The sequence below is a fragment of the Heptranchias perlo genome, unplaced genomic scaffold (genome assembly GCF_035084215.1).
Source record: "Heptranchias perlo isolate sHepPer1 unplaced genomic scaffold, sHepPer1.hap1 HAP1_SCAFFOLD_475, whole genome shotgun sequence".
Taxonomy (NCBI): domain Eukaryota; kingdom Metazoa; phylum Chordata; class Chondrichthyes; order Hexanchiformes; family Hexanchidae; genus Heptranchias; species Heptranchias perlo.
This window is the reverse complement of record NW_027139490.1, coordinates 80,009-94,684: the sequence shown is the minus strand read 5'-3', so window position 1 is coordinate 94,684 and position 14,676 is coordinate 80,009. Positions and strand designations below refer to the sequence as shown.

At 47.1% G+C, this 14,676-nt stretch overlaps 2 protein-coding genes across 3 annotated transcripts in view; one reads left to right on the top strand and one right to left on the bottom strand.

The window, feature by feature from the left end:
• The window catches only part of LOC137313768 (guanine nucleotide-exchange factor SEC12-like), a 55,914-nt gene extending 52,839 nt beyond the window's left edge, over nt 1–3,075 (top strand). For both annotated transcript variants that reach the window (XM_067979558.1, XM_067979557.1), the window contains exon 9: nt 2,696–3,075. In XM_067979558.1, the coding sequence (XP_067835659.1) occupies nt 2,696–2,790 (95 nt within the window). In that variant the 3' untranslated portion in view covers nt 2,791–3,075. The remainder of the gene's footprint in view (nt 1–2,695) is intronic.
• Nucleotides 3,076–7,511: 4,436 nt separating this feature from the next.
• Nucleotides 7,512–14,676, bottom strand: part of LOC137313770 (EMILIN-1-A-like) — a 68,181-nt gene continuing 61,016 nt past the window's right edge. Inside the window, exons 5-8 of the mRNA XM_067979560.1 lie at nt 10,266–10,382; nt 9,157–9,192; nt 8,544–8,678; nt 7,512–8,280 (exon numbers count right to left, since the gene is read on the bottom strand). Of these exons, the coding sequence (XP_067835661.1) occupies nt 7,958–8,280; nt 8,544–8,678; nt 9,157–9,192; nt 10,266–10,382 (611 nt within the window). The 3' untranslated portion in view covers nt 7,512–7,957. The remainder of the gene's footprint in view (nt 8,281–8,543; nt 8,679–9,156; nt 9,193–10,265; nt 10,383–14,676) is intronic.

Here is a 14,676-nt window from a genome sequence, read left to right as displayed (position 1 = left end):
TGATTTCAACAGGGCTGGGACCAATATCATCGCGGGGAGATTTGCTGGTGCTGTTGGGGAGGGTTTAAACTAGCTTGAATCTAGGGGGATGGGAACCTGATCGTAGATTCAGAAGGGAGAGAAGCAGAGCTGGAAGTGGAAGGCAGAAAATTAGTAAGTGAGTTTGGAAGGCAGAGGAAACAAAGGTTAGAAAATAGACAACAAAAGAGTTTGGCAGTGCTCAATGGTATTTACCTCAATGCAAGGAGTGTAGTGAATAAGGCGGATGAACTGAGGGCACAGATAGATGTGCAGAAGTTTGGTATCTTAGCTATTTTTGAAACATGGCTTAAAGAAGGGCAGGAATGGCAGCTCAACACTCCTGGTTACAGGGTTTTGAGACGAGATAAAAAGGGGGGATAAAAAAGGAGGGGGGGTGGCAATATTGGTTAAAGAAACAATTACGGCCGTGAGGAGGGATGATACGTTAGAAGGATCATCAAATGAGGCCATATGGGTCGAGCTAAAGAACAAAAAAGGGGCAATCACACTGCTGGGAGTGTACTATAGGCCCCCAAACAGTCAGAGGGAGATAGGAGAGCAAATATATAGGCAAATTTCTGAGAAGTGCAAAAACAATAGAGCAGTAATAGGGGATTTCAACTACCCAAATATTAACTGGGATAGAATTAGTGTAAACGGTATAGAGGGCCCAGAATTCTTGAAATACATTCAGGAGAACTTTTTTAGCCAACACATAGCCAGCTCAATGAGAGGGGGCAGTTGTGAACTTAGTTTTAGGGAATGAAGCTGGGCAGGACAAACCTCAGTGATAGGCAGATTATTGGAAACAATTCTGAGGGACAGTATTAAATCATCATTTAGAAAGGCACAGATTAATCATTGACTCAGCATGAATTTGTTAAGGAAAGGTTGTGTCTGACTAACTTGATTGAATTTTTTGAGGAGGTAACAAGGAGGGTCGATGAGAGTAGCGCGTTGGATGTAGTCTATGGGGATTTTAGCAAGGCTTTTGACAAGGTCGCACATGGCAGACTGGTCAGGAAAGGAAAAGCCCATGGGATCCAAGGGAAAGTGGGAAGTTGGATCCAAAATTGGCAGTGTAGAGCGAGTGAGGGACCTTGGAGTGCATGTCCACAGATCCCTGAGGGTAGCCAGACAGGTAGATAAGGTGGTTAAGAAGGCATATGGAATACTTTCCTTTATTAGCTGAGGCATCGAATATAAAAGCAGGGATGTTATGCTGGAACCGTACAAAACACTAGTTAGGCCACAGCTTGAGTACTGCATACAGTTCTGGTCACCACATTACAGGAAATATGTGATTGCACAAGAGAGGATACAGAGGAGATTTACGAGGATGTTGCCAGGACTGGAGAATTTTAGCTATGAGGAAAGATTGGATAGGCTGGGGTTATTTTTTTTTGGAACAGATGAGGCTGAGGGAAGATTTAATTGAGGTGTATAAAATTATAAAGGGCCCTAGATAGAGTGGATAGGAAGGACCTATTTCCCTTGGCGGAGAGGTCAATAACCAGAGGGTATAGATTTAAAGTAATTGGTAGAAGGATTAGAGGGGAGCTGAGGAGAAAATTTTTCACCCAGAGGGTGGTGGGGGTCTGGAACTCACTGCCTGAGAGGGTGGTAGAGGCTGAAACCCTCACTCATTTAAAAAGTACCTGGATGTGCATTTGACATGCCGTAACCTACAGGGCTACGTAGGAAAGTGGGATTAGGCTGGATAATTCCTTTTCGGCTGGCACAGACACGATAGGCTGAATGGCCTCCTTCTGTGCTGTAAATTTCCATGATTCTAGGTACAGCAAGCAATTAGGAAGGCAAATGGTATGTTGGCCTTTATTGCAAGGGAGTTGCAGTTCAAGAGTAAGGAAGTCTTGCTGCAATTGTACAGGGCTTTGGTGAGACCACACCTGGAGTACTGTGTACAGTTTTGGTCTCTTTATCTCAGGAAGGATATACTTGCCTTAGAGGCGGTGCAACGAAGGTTCACTGGATTGATTCCTGGGATGAGCGGGTTGTCCTATGAGGAGAGGTTGAGTAGACTGGGCCTAAACTCCCTGGAGTTTAGAAGAATGAGAGATGATCTCACTGAAACATATAAGGTTCTGAGAGGGCTTGACAGGGTAGATGCTGAGAGGTTGTTTCCCCTGGCTGGAGAATCTAGAACTAGGGGGCATAGTCTCAGGATAAGGGGTCGGACTTTTAGGACTGAGATGAGGAGGAATTTCTTCACTCAGAGGGTGAATTTTCGGAATTCTCTACCCCAGGGGGCTGTGGATGCTCAGTCATTGAGTATATTCAAGATTGAGATCGATAGATTTTTGGACTAGGGAATTAGGGGTTACGGGGAGCGGGCAGGAAATTGGACATGAATTTAGATTTGAGGTTAGGATCAGATCAGCCATGATCTTATTGAATGGCGGAGCAGGCTCGAGGGGCCGAATGGCCTACTCTTGCTCCTATTTCTTATGATCTTATGGGACCCTTCCCGCTCCGTGGGGCTGCGTCCCACACCTCTAGCGGGCGCTGTCCCACGCCTCTGGCAGGCGCATTTCTCTAGTGAAGAGACAGGTGATGGTGTATGTATTTTTAATATGTTCACAGTAGCACACAGGTTGAAGTTTTGTCAGTATGGTCCTGGGTTGGATGAATAACAGCATTGTTTGTTTTGCAGAAATTTTCCCGATCTGGGTGGTCTTGCTGCTGTGTGGACTAATGATCGTGCTTACAATCCTCCTTTTGCAGCATCTGTTTCCCGGACTGTTGTAAGCGCCCTTTCTCGGGATGATGCTGCAACAATTTACACATGATCTGAGTAAAAACTGGGCTGAAGGCAATCCTCAAGCAAGCAGCCCCCTATTGTGAGCTCTTCCACACTCCTCGCTCGAAATGAAGTGTCCATGAAATAGTATAACCTCGGTTATTACCTAGTGACCACTGACGAGAGCCGCACCTCACACTGTGAAAAGCACCACATCTGGGGTGAAGCGTCTGTTCATACCAGCTCCCAGACTGGCAGTAAATTGGAGATGCTTTTTCCTACCAATAACTACTCTTCTGACTGAATTGCCTCTGATTTCATTCATCCCTCTATCACACGATCCCGGCCTCTGATTTCATTCATCCCTCTATCACACGATCCCGGCCTCTGATTTCATTCATCCCTCTATCACACGATCCCGGCCGTGCAGTGCATACAAGTCGGATCACTTTTTCACTTCAATGTGTGTTACGCCCCCGCCTGTAACCACCCAGCCATTCCACCCCCACCCCTCGACACACATCGAGCTTCACCAATCACACATTCTCATCTCTCCCAAAAATACAAGCCCCACCCTTCACACAGCTCCACCTCTCCACGCTGATGTGAGGAGGGTGGGGGCCACTGGGGGACTGATGTGAGGAGGGTGGGGGCCACTGGGGGACAGATGTGAGGAGGGTGGGGGCCACTGGGGGACAGATGTGAGGAGGGTGGGGGCCACTGGGGGACAGATGTGAGGAGGGTGAGGGCCACTGGGGGACAGATGTGAGGAGGGTGGGGGCCACTCGGGGACAGATGGGAGGGGGGTCACTGGGGGACAGATGTGAGGGGGAGGGGGGGCCACTGGGGGACAGATGTGAGGGGGAGGGGGGCCACTGGGGGACAGATGTGAGGAGGAGGGGGGGCCACTGGGGGACAGATGTGAGGAGGAGGGGGGGCCACTGGGGGACAGATGTGAGGAGGAGGGGGGGCCACTGGGGGACAGATGTGAGGAGGAGGGGGGCCACTGGGGGACAGATGTGAGGAGGAGGGGGGGCCACTGGGGGACAGATGTGAGGAGGAGGGGGGCCACTGGCGGACAGATGTGAGGAGGAGGGGGGGCCACTGGGGGACAGATGTGAGGGGTCACTCGGGTGGAGGTAAGCTGTCATTGGGGGGGCAGATGTGAGGGGGTGGTCACTAGGGCAGATGTTCATGCATAATCCACATCTGGAAACTCACTACCTTTGATTCCTCCAGGCTCTCGGGCTCTTCGTATTTTATGAAGTGTGCTCATCACTATCTGTGATTAACAGGCTCCTATTCCTCAACGTACAGTTCAGGGACAAACCTCTGCAAAATGATTGTTTAAATAATATTCTTTAAAATGTAAGTGTTCATTGTAGAGTTGATAATGAGTCAACATTGGTGTGTTAATGTCTGTCTCACACTGAAGGGCCTGTCATGAAAGTACTATTGATTGATTGATGTCTGGGTGGGACAGTGGGTCAGACTGTCCTTTACCTCAAGGACCCAGCTTGGGCACCAGGGATGAGTGGCTCCTTGCTCTGATGGGATTTAAATCTCCTGTCTGCTGGCTGTGAAGGGGCAGTATCAAACTGGCAGTGTAGAGGGAGCTTTACTCTGTATCTAACCTGTGCTGTACCTGCCCTGGGAGTGTTTGATGGGACAGTGTAGAGGGAGCTTTACTCTGTATCTAACCCTGTACCTGCCCTGGGAGTGTTTGATGGGACAGTGTAGAGGGAGCTTTACTCTGTTTTTACCTCGAGTCGGGAATGCATGATGCTGGCACTGGGTGCCTGAAATAGAAAGTGTTCCATTCTCCAGCATTTACATCCCCCAGTTTCAGTACAAAATTCACAAAAACAAGCTTAAAAATGTTACTTGTTTTATAATTTCCTGGAGTTTGAGGTGCGACTTTTTAAACAAAATGATGTAAATTTGAAGCAGAGCAGATAAGGAATATGTGTGTGAGACTTAATTATTCCTGGGCATTGTTACTCACTGATCCTCCCACAGACGTTCCCCTCCCCTCAGCGCCCACTCACTCATACCATCAGCGTGCAATCTTTTTTTCTGGGTGGGGGCTTCCAATGGTCCGGCAAGACCTTTATTTTAAAATTCTCATCCTCATGTTCGAATCCCTTATGGCCTTGCCCCTCCCTATGTCTCTAACCTCCTACAACCCTCCGAGATCTCTGCGCTCCTCCAATTCTGGCGTCGTCTTCTGCATCCCCAATTTTAATCGCTCCACCATTGGCTGCCATGTCTTCAGCTGCCTAGACCCTAAGCTCTGGAATTCCCTCCCTAAACCTCTTTGTCTCTGTCTTCCTTTAAGACGCTCCTTAAAACCAAGCTTTTGGTCATCTGTCCTAATATCCCCTTCTTGGGTTTGGTGTTGGTTTAGTTTATCCTTCTATAATATGGAGACCAGAACTGTGTGCAGTACTCAAAGTGTGGTCTAACCAAGATGCTATACAAGTTAAACATAACTTCTCTGCTTTTCAATTCTATCCCTCTAGAAATGAACCCCAGTGCTTGGTTTGCCTTTTTTATGGCCTCAATAACCTGGTCGCTACCTTTAGTAATTTGTGTATCTGTACCCCATGATCCCTTTGCTCCTCTATCCCATTTAGACTCTTATTATCCAAGCAGTATGTGGCCTCCTTATTCTTCCTACCAAAATACACCACCTCACACTTATCTATATTGAAATTCATTTGCCAATTACACTCCCATTCTGCAAGTTTATTATTGTCCTCTTGCATTTGACACATTCTTTCTTTGTATTAACTGCACCCCTCAATTTGGCACAGCATGGAAGGAGGCCACTCGACCCATCAAGTCCACGCCGGCTCTATGCAAGAGCATTCCAGTCCCTCGCCCTTTCCCTGTAGCCCTGCAAATGTTTTCCTTTCAAGTACTTATCCAGTTCCCTTTTTTGAAGGCCACAGCTAAATCTGCCTCCACCACCCCCTCGGGCAGTGTATTCTAGATCCTAACCACTCGCTGTGTAAAAAGGTTTTTCCTCGTGTCACCTTTGGTTCTTTTGCCAATCACTTTAAATCTGTGTCCTCTGGTTCTTGACCCTTCCACCAATGGGAACAGTTTCTCTCTGTCTAGACCCGTCATGATTTTGAATACCTCTATCAAATCTCCTCTCAACTTTCTGTTCCCAGGAGAACAACCCCAGCTTCTCCAGTCTGTCCATGTAACTAAAGTCCCTTATCCCTGGAATCATTCTAGTAAATCTCTTCTGCACCTCTCCACGGCCTTCACATCTTTCCTGAAGTGCGGTGCCCAGAACCGGACACAATACTCCAGTTGTGGCCGAAGCAGTGTTTTATAAAGGTTCATCATGACTTCATACTTTTGTACTCTATCCCTCTATTTATAAAGCTCAGGATCCCGTATGCTTTTCTAACCACTTTCTCAACCTGCCCTGCCACCTTCAACGATTTGTGTACATATACCCCCAGATCTCTCAGTTCCTGTACCTCTTTTAGAATTGTTCATCAAAGACCTCAGTCAAGTTAGTCAAACATGATTTTCCTTTAACAAATCCGTGCTGACTTTCATTTATTAGCCCACACTTTTCCAAGTGCCAATTAATTTTGTCCTGGATTATCGTTTCTAAAAGTTTCCCCACCACCGAGGTTAAACTAACTGGCCTGTAGTTGCTGGGTTTATCCTTGCACCCTTTTTTGAACAAGGGTGTAACATTTGCAATTCTCCATTCTGCTTCATTTCCCATTACTAGATCCAGCGGGGACTCCTCTCTTGGGTTTCTCACATACTGGGTAAGAAAGGAGTCCTGAACACACTGTAAAAACTCCATTCCTGTTTCCCCTTTCCCTACCTCTTCTTGCCAGTTTATTTGGGGGTAGTTGAAATCTCCCATGATTATTACTTGATGCTTTTTACTCATTTCATAGGTTTGTCTACATATTTCATCCTCCACTTCCCTTCCACTATTAGGTGTCCTGTAGAATATCCCTATTAACGTGATCGATCCCTTCTTACCCTTTGTCTCAATCCATATGGATTCTGATTCTATCTTAATGTTATTTGTCCCTTTTTTTTCTATTGCCTTTATGTTGTCCCTAATTAGTACAGCTACCCCACCCCCCTCCTTCCCTGTCCTTTCTAAATACATTATATCCTGCAATGTTTAACTGCCAGTCCTGTTCTTTATGTAGCCGTGTTTGTTATTCCTACCACATCTGGCTCCTTGCTATGAATTATTGCCTCCAGTTCCCCTGTTTTGTTTCAGATACTGTGCTTATTACTGTACAGGCAATTTAATTTGTTTTTAATAACTGTTCCCCTCACTTTATTTTTAAGTCATTTTGTACTTGTTCTATAACTGTAATTGTTCCCTTACTGTTTGTTACCCTTTTTCCTTGGTCTGACCTTTACTCTCATTTCCTATTTCTTCAGACTTACATTCTCTTCCCCAGATCCCTCCCCCTGTTTTACTAGTTTAAAGTCCCATTGACAGTCCCACGTATCCTTTCCACTAGGACCCTGGTCCTATTCCCGTTCAGATGCAGCCCGTCCCAGTGGTACAGCTCCTTCCTGTCCCAGTACTGATGCCAGTGTCCCAGGAAATGAAACCCTCTCCACCTTCCCGCATCATTCTTTCATTGGCTGAAGACTCCCGGGGGGGTGGATCAGTAGAGGCTGAGCACGTAACACGGGGTGAATAAAATGAGACAATCCCAGCATCAACCAAAGAGTGAGCTTTTTATTTATAACCAATCACCTGTGAGCTGCTGCTGATACAAGAGATTGAGTTCCATGTGACTGATCACAAACACGAGACAGCGACCAACCCGAGCGTGGTGGTTCACGACCAGGAGCCCGGGGCCTTCCCCTCCCGCATTCGGGGGTCGGCTCAGGGATGGTCGCAGTCAGCATGTTTACCAAATTCCCTCTCCCACAGCATCAGGCGGTGTCAGTGATTTCTACAAACCCTGCTTTATATTAGAGTTCAGCAGCAGTGTGGCAACCCGGGGTGGAGATCGACTCTCTATCTCGATCCCGGTGTGGAGAGGGGTTCTCGATCCCGGTGTGGAGAGGGGCTCTCGATCCCGGTGTGGAGAGGGGCTCCTAATATATTACTGTTTAAATACACCCCCCCAGCACAGTGTGGTCACCAGGGAGACCATTCCATCAAATGTCCTCGTACAGAAGAACCCCATTAAAGACGGTCAGGGGTTCGTCAGAGTTTGCCAGTTTGCCCGTCACCAGGTCGATGCAGACAGTGTCCCCTTGTCTGAGTGGTAAGATGATGTTGAAGATTCCCAGGGATCCAGACACGGGCTGGGCCCCCATCACCGGCCTGTTTTCCAGACCCTCGGGTTGGAAACCCCCTGAGTCGATTCTCGCCAGCCCTGTGTTGGACTTTGCGAGTACAGCTTCGATTCGCTGGTTGCGATGTCCGGTCAGAATAGCACTGATTAAGTATCGGCCGTCGTACGGGACGGTGAATAAACCTGAAGACAATGAGAGAGGAGGGTCGGAAGGTTAGACTACGAGAGAGGAGGGTCGGAAGGTTGGACTACGAGAGAGGAGGGTCGCAAGGTTAGACTACGAGAGAGGAGGGTCGCAAGGTTAGACTACGAGAGAGGAGGGTCGCAAGGTTAGACTACGAGAGAGGAGGGTCGCAAGGTTAGACTACGAGAGAGGAGGGTCGCAAGGTTAGACATCAGGAGCTGCAATCCAGGTGAGGACAGGGAACCTGTGCAGTTTGCCTTGCCTGTGCTCGCATCATAATGGCCTCCTTCGTTCACCAGCACCTTATCGAACAGGATGGTCCCTGGATTGAGCTGAGGGGCAGTGAGGGCTGCAGAGAATGAAACCCGTTCAACGAAGGCGTCTTGACCCGGAGGACCTGAGAGAGAATCGATCAGTGTCAGAAATCGGACCACATGGAGCAACAGATCCCACACACCCCCACTCTTAGAATAAAAGGCACCATGTAAAGCCCAGAACCCCCTCCCCTGCCCAGGAACCATGACCCCCGGATCAGAGGGAGAAACACGGGAGCAGAGCACGGAATCTGATAGGGTCTGACCAAGTATCGCATTTAGGACTGAGCTACATCTATAAATAAATTTAAAACAGAAATCGACAGTTTCCTAGAAGTAAAGGGAATTAGGGGTTACGGGGAGCGGGCAGGAAATTGGACATGAATTTAAATTTGGGGTTAGGATCAGATCAGCCATGATCTTATTGAATGGCGGAGCAGGCTCGAGGGGCCGATTGGCCTGCTCCTATTTCTTATGTTCTGTGCTGAGCTGCTGCTCGAATTCTGTGTGGGACGGTGAGAGAGATAGAAATAAGCAGTTAAATGTAAAAATTTCACTCACCTGCTTCTCCTTGTAATCCTACGGAACCAGCAAGACCTAGAAAGAAAAGAAAAAATATGAAGGCTGAAATCTGCAAACAGCACTCCTGCCATTCTCTCCAAAGGACTTGTCCAGCCACTTAGTCTTTCCACAGTTATCGCTTTATTTCAGTTCAATAAAAGCAGATTCAATAGTAATGTACAAAAGGGAATTGGATAAATACTTGAAGGGAAAACATTTACAAGGCTATGGGGAAAGAGCAGCGGAATGGAACCAATTGGATAGCTCTTTCAAAGAGCCGGTACAGGCACGAAGAGCCGAATGGCCTCCTCCTGTACTGTGCCTACTATGAAAAGGTCCTGGGACTACACACGGTGCGGGGCTCCCTGAACCTCTCTCTTATATTTATTCTTGGGACACATTGCCCATCCCCACTGTCACCTTCCCGGCTATGGATCTTGTCCAGGTCTTGCTGCATGTATTGCTTAATTATCTGAGGAATTGTGAATGGAGCTTAAAAACTGCAATCATCAGCGAACAGCCCCATTTCTGACCTTATGATGGAGGGAAGGTCAGTGATGAAGCAGCTGAAGATGGCTAGGCCTAGGACACTGCCCTGAGGAACACCTGCAGTGATGTCATGGGGCTGAAATAATTGGCCTCCAACAATCAGAACCATCTTCCTTTGTGCCAGGTATCTGGAGAGTTTTCCCCCTGATTCCCATTGACTTCAATTTTACTCTGGCTCCTTGGTGCCGCACTCGGTCAAATGCTGCCTTGATGTCAAGGGCAGTCACTCTCACCTCACCTCTGGAATTCAGCTCTTTTGTCCATGTTCGGACCAAGGCTATAATGAAGTCTGGAGCCGAGTGGTCCTGGCGGAACCCAAACTGAGCATCGGTGAGCAGGTTATTGGTGAGTAAGTGTCACTTGACAGCACTGTAAACGATTCCTTCCATCACTTTGGTACCTGGGAGGAGGTTAAGAGGCTGGTTATTTCACAGTGGGTCTGTCTTGCCGGTGAGACGAGACATACCCAGGGATGGTGATGGAGGAATCTGTCAATGGGGGGAGGGGGAGAAAACAATGAATTAGAAAAACACTGTAGGCCACAGTGGGTAAACCCTTACCTGGAAGGCCGACGGGTCCTTGAGGCCCCAGTGGTCCTGGAGGTCCAGGCAGGCCGGGGGGTCCATGAGGCCCCAGTGGTCCTGGGGGTCCAGGTGTGCCTGGCGGACCTTCAATTCCTGGAGAAGACAAGAATACAATGAAGAAGCAGATTTAGACACTCGGCCCTTGAAGTCGTCATTGAGACAAGGAGATAAACCAACCTGCTGCTCTCAATAACGCCTGTTACCCAAAGGCCATCCGAGCAACGCTTCACCCGTTATCCCAATAATGCCTGTTATTAGGGTACGTCTCTGAGAAAGCTCAGCTTCTCCCCTGACTTTCAATGGCACCACCATCACCCAGTCTCTCCACCGGCCCGACGAGGAAGGAGGCATTGCTGGATCTGGTTCTGGGGAATGAGGTGGGCCAAGTGGAGCAAGTGTTAGTGGGGGAACATTTAGGGAACAGCGATCATAGAATCATAAGGTTTAGATTAGCTTTGTAAAAGGAGAAGGAGCTATCTATAGTAAAAAGTACACAATTAGAGGAGGGCCAATTTCAGTGGGATGAGAGTGGATCTGGCCCGGGTAATTTGGAATCAAAGATTGGCAGGCAAAACTGTAATTGAACAGTGGGCGGCCTTTAAAGAGGAGATGGTTCGGGTATAGTTTAGGTACATTCCCACGAGGGAGAAAGGTAGGGCAACTAAAGCTAGAGCTCCCTGGATGGTGAAAGAGAGAGAGTAAGATGAAGCAGAAAAAAGGGGATGTATGACACATGTCAGGTTGATAATACAAATGAGAACCAGGCTGAATAAAGAAAGTTTAGAGGGGAAGTGAAAAAGGAAGAGGCAGCTAACATAAAAGGGAATCCAAAAGTCTTCTATAGGCATATAAACAGTAAGCGGGTAGTAAGAGGAGGGGTGGGACTGATTAGGGACCAAAAAGAAGATCTACTCATGGAGGCAGAGGGCATGGCTGAGGTAGTAAATGAGTACTTTGCATCTGTCTTTACCAAAGAAGAAGATGCTGCCAAAGTCACAGTAAAAGAAGAGGTAGTTGAGATACTGGATGGGCTAAAAATTGATGAAGAGGAGGTATCAGAAAGGCTAGCTGTACTAAAGTAGATAAGTCACCCAGTCCAACGGGATGCATCGTAGGTTGCTGAGGGAAGTGAGGGTGGAAATTGTGGAGGTACTGGCCATAATCTTCCAAACATCCTTAGATACGGGGGTGGTGCCAGAGGACTGGAGAATTGCAAGTATTACACCCTTGTTCAAAAAAGGGTGTAAGGATAAACCCAGCAAGTACAGGCCAATCAGTTTAACCTCGGTGGTAGAACCTAGAAAAGATACAGCACAGAAGGGGGCCATTCAGCCCATCGTGTCCGCACCGGTTTGAAGAACAACCAGGTGCCCATTCTAATCCCATCTTCCAGCACCCGGTCCGTAGCCCTGCAGCTTACAGCACTTTAGGTGCAGGTCCAGGTACTTTTTTAAAAGTCGAGGGTCCCTGCCTCGACCATCAATTTGGGCAGCGAATTCCATACACCCACCACCCTCTGGGTAAAAAAGTTTTTCCTCATGTCCCCTCTAATCCGTCCACCAATCAGCTTAAATCTATGTCCTCTAGTTCTTGAACTCTCCACTAGGGGAAACAGGTATTTCCTGTCTATCTGGGCCCCTCATAATTTTGTACACCTCAATCAAGTCCCCCCTCAGCCTCCTCTGCTCCAAGGAAAACAACCCCAGCCTATCCAATCTCTCCTCGTAGCTGCAATTTTCAAGCCCTGGGAAACATTCTTGTAAATCTTCTCTGCACTCTCTCCAGAGCAGTTACGTCCTTCTTGTAATGTGGTGACCAGAACTGCACACAATACTCTAGCTGTGGCCTTACCAGCGTTTTATACAGTTCCATCATAACATCCCTGTTTTTGTATTCTATACCTCGGCTAATAACGGAGAGCATTCCGTATGCCTACTTCACAACCTTATCTACCTGTACTGCCACCTTCAGGGACCTGTGCACATGCATTCCAAGGTCTCTCACTTCCTCTAGCCCTCTCAATATATTCCCATTTACTGCGTATTCCCTTTTACTGTTTGTCCTCCCTAGGTGCATTACCTGATACTTCTCCAGGCTGAACTCCATTTGCCACTTTTCCGCCCACTCCACCAACCCATTGATATCTTCTTGGAGTCTACAGCTATCCTCTTCACTATCAACTACACAGCCAATTTTTGTGTCGTCAGCAAATTTGCCAATCGTGACCCCTACATTCAAGTCCAAATCATTAATATATACCACAAACAGCAAGGGACCCAACACTGAACCCTGTGGCACACCACTGGAAACGGATTTCCATTCGCAAAGACATCCATCGACTTTTACCCTTTGTTTCCTGTTACTGAGCCAATTTTGGATCCAATTCACCACATTTCCCTGTATCCCATGGACTTTTACCTTTCTGACCAGTTTGCCATGTGGGACCTTGTCAAATGCCTTACTAAAACCAAGTAGACAACATTCACTGCACTACCCTCATCAATCCTCCTTGTCACTTCTTCAAAGAATTCAATCAGATTTGTAAGGCATGACCTTCCCTGAACAAATCCATGCTGACTATCCCTGATTAAACCATGCCTTTCCAAATGACAGTTTATCCTATCTCTCAGTATTGATTCTAATAGTTTGCCCACCACCGAGGTAAGACTGACTGGCCTACAATTGTTCGGCCTTTCCCTCGTACTCTTTTTAAACAATGGTACTACGTTTGCCGTCTTCCAGTCCTCCGGTACCTCCCCTGTATCTAGTGAGGATTGGAAAATGATCCTCAGAGCATCTGCTATTTCCTCCCTGGCTTCCTTCAATAGCCCAGGAAACAATCCATCCGGCCCTGGTGACTTATCAACTTTCAAGGATTCCAGTCCCTCTAGTACTTCCTCTCTCGTTATGTTTACCTTATCCAATATTTCACACCTCTCCTCTTTAACTACTATGTCCGGATCATCCCTTTCCTTTGTGAATACGGAGACAAAATATTCATTTAAAACCCTACCCACATCCTCTGCTTCTACACACGTTATCCTTATCATCCCTGATAGATCCTACCTTTTCCTTAGCTATCCTCTTGTTCTTAATGTACTGATAAAACATCTTTGGGTTTTCTTTAATCTTACTAGCTAATATTTTTTCATGCCCTCTCTTTGCTTTCCTTATTTCCTTTTTTACATCATCCCTGTACTTTCTATACTCCTCTAGGCTTTCTGCAGTATTTAGTTTTCTGTGGCAGTCATAAGCTTGCTTGTTCTGCTTTATCTTGCCCCGTATACTTCTAGATAACCAGGGGACTCTAAATTTGGCAGTGCCACCCTTTTTCTTTAAGGGGATGTGTCTGCATTGTACCCGTAGAATTTCACTTTTTAGTGCCTCCCACTGGCTTGCCACTGATTTCTCCTCAAGTATTTGTGTCCAGTCCACTTATGCCAAATAAGACCATAAGAGATAGGAGCAGGAGTAGGCCAGTCGGCCCCTCGAGCCTGCTCCGCCATTTAGTGAGATCATGGCTGATCTGATTTTTACCTCAACTCCACTTTCCCGCCCTTTCATATCCTTTGACTCCATTGCTGATCAAAAATTTGTCCAACTCAGCCTTGAATGTATTCAATGACTCAGCCTCCACAGCTTTTTGGGGTAAAGAATTCCAAAGATTCACGACCCTCTGGGAGAAGAAATTATAGAATCATAGAATCATAGAAGTTACAACATGGAAACAGGCCCTTCGGCCCAACATGTCCATGTCGCCCAGTTTATACCACTAAGCTAGTCCCAATTGCCTGCACTTGGCCCATATCCCTCTATACCCATTTTACCCATGTAACTGTCCAAATGCTTTTTAAAAGACAAAATTGTACCCGCCTCTACTACTGCCTCTGGCAGCTCGTTCCAGACACTCACCACCCTTTGAGTGAAAAAATTGCCCCTCTGGACCCTTTTGTATCTCTCCCCTCTCACCTTAAATCTATGCCCCCTCGTTATAGACTCCCCAACCTTTGGGAAAAGATTTTGACTATCGACCTTATCTATGCCCCTCATTATTTTATAGACTTCGATAAGATCACCCCTTAACCTCCTGCTCTCCAGGGAAAAAAGTCCCAGTCTGTCTAACCTCTCCCTGTAAGTCAAACCATCAAGTCCCGGTAGCATCCTAGTAAATCTTTTCTGCACTCTTTCTAGTTTAATAATATCCTTTCTATAATAGGGTGACCAGAACTGTACACAGTACTCCAAGTGTGGCCTCACCAATGCCCTGTACAACTTCAACAAGACATCCCAACTCCTGCATTCAATGTTCTGACCAATGAAACCAAGCATGCCGAATGCCTTCTCCACCACCCTATCCACCTGTGACTCCACTTTCAAGGAGCTATGA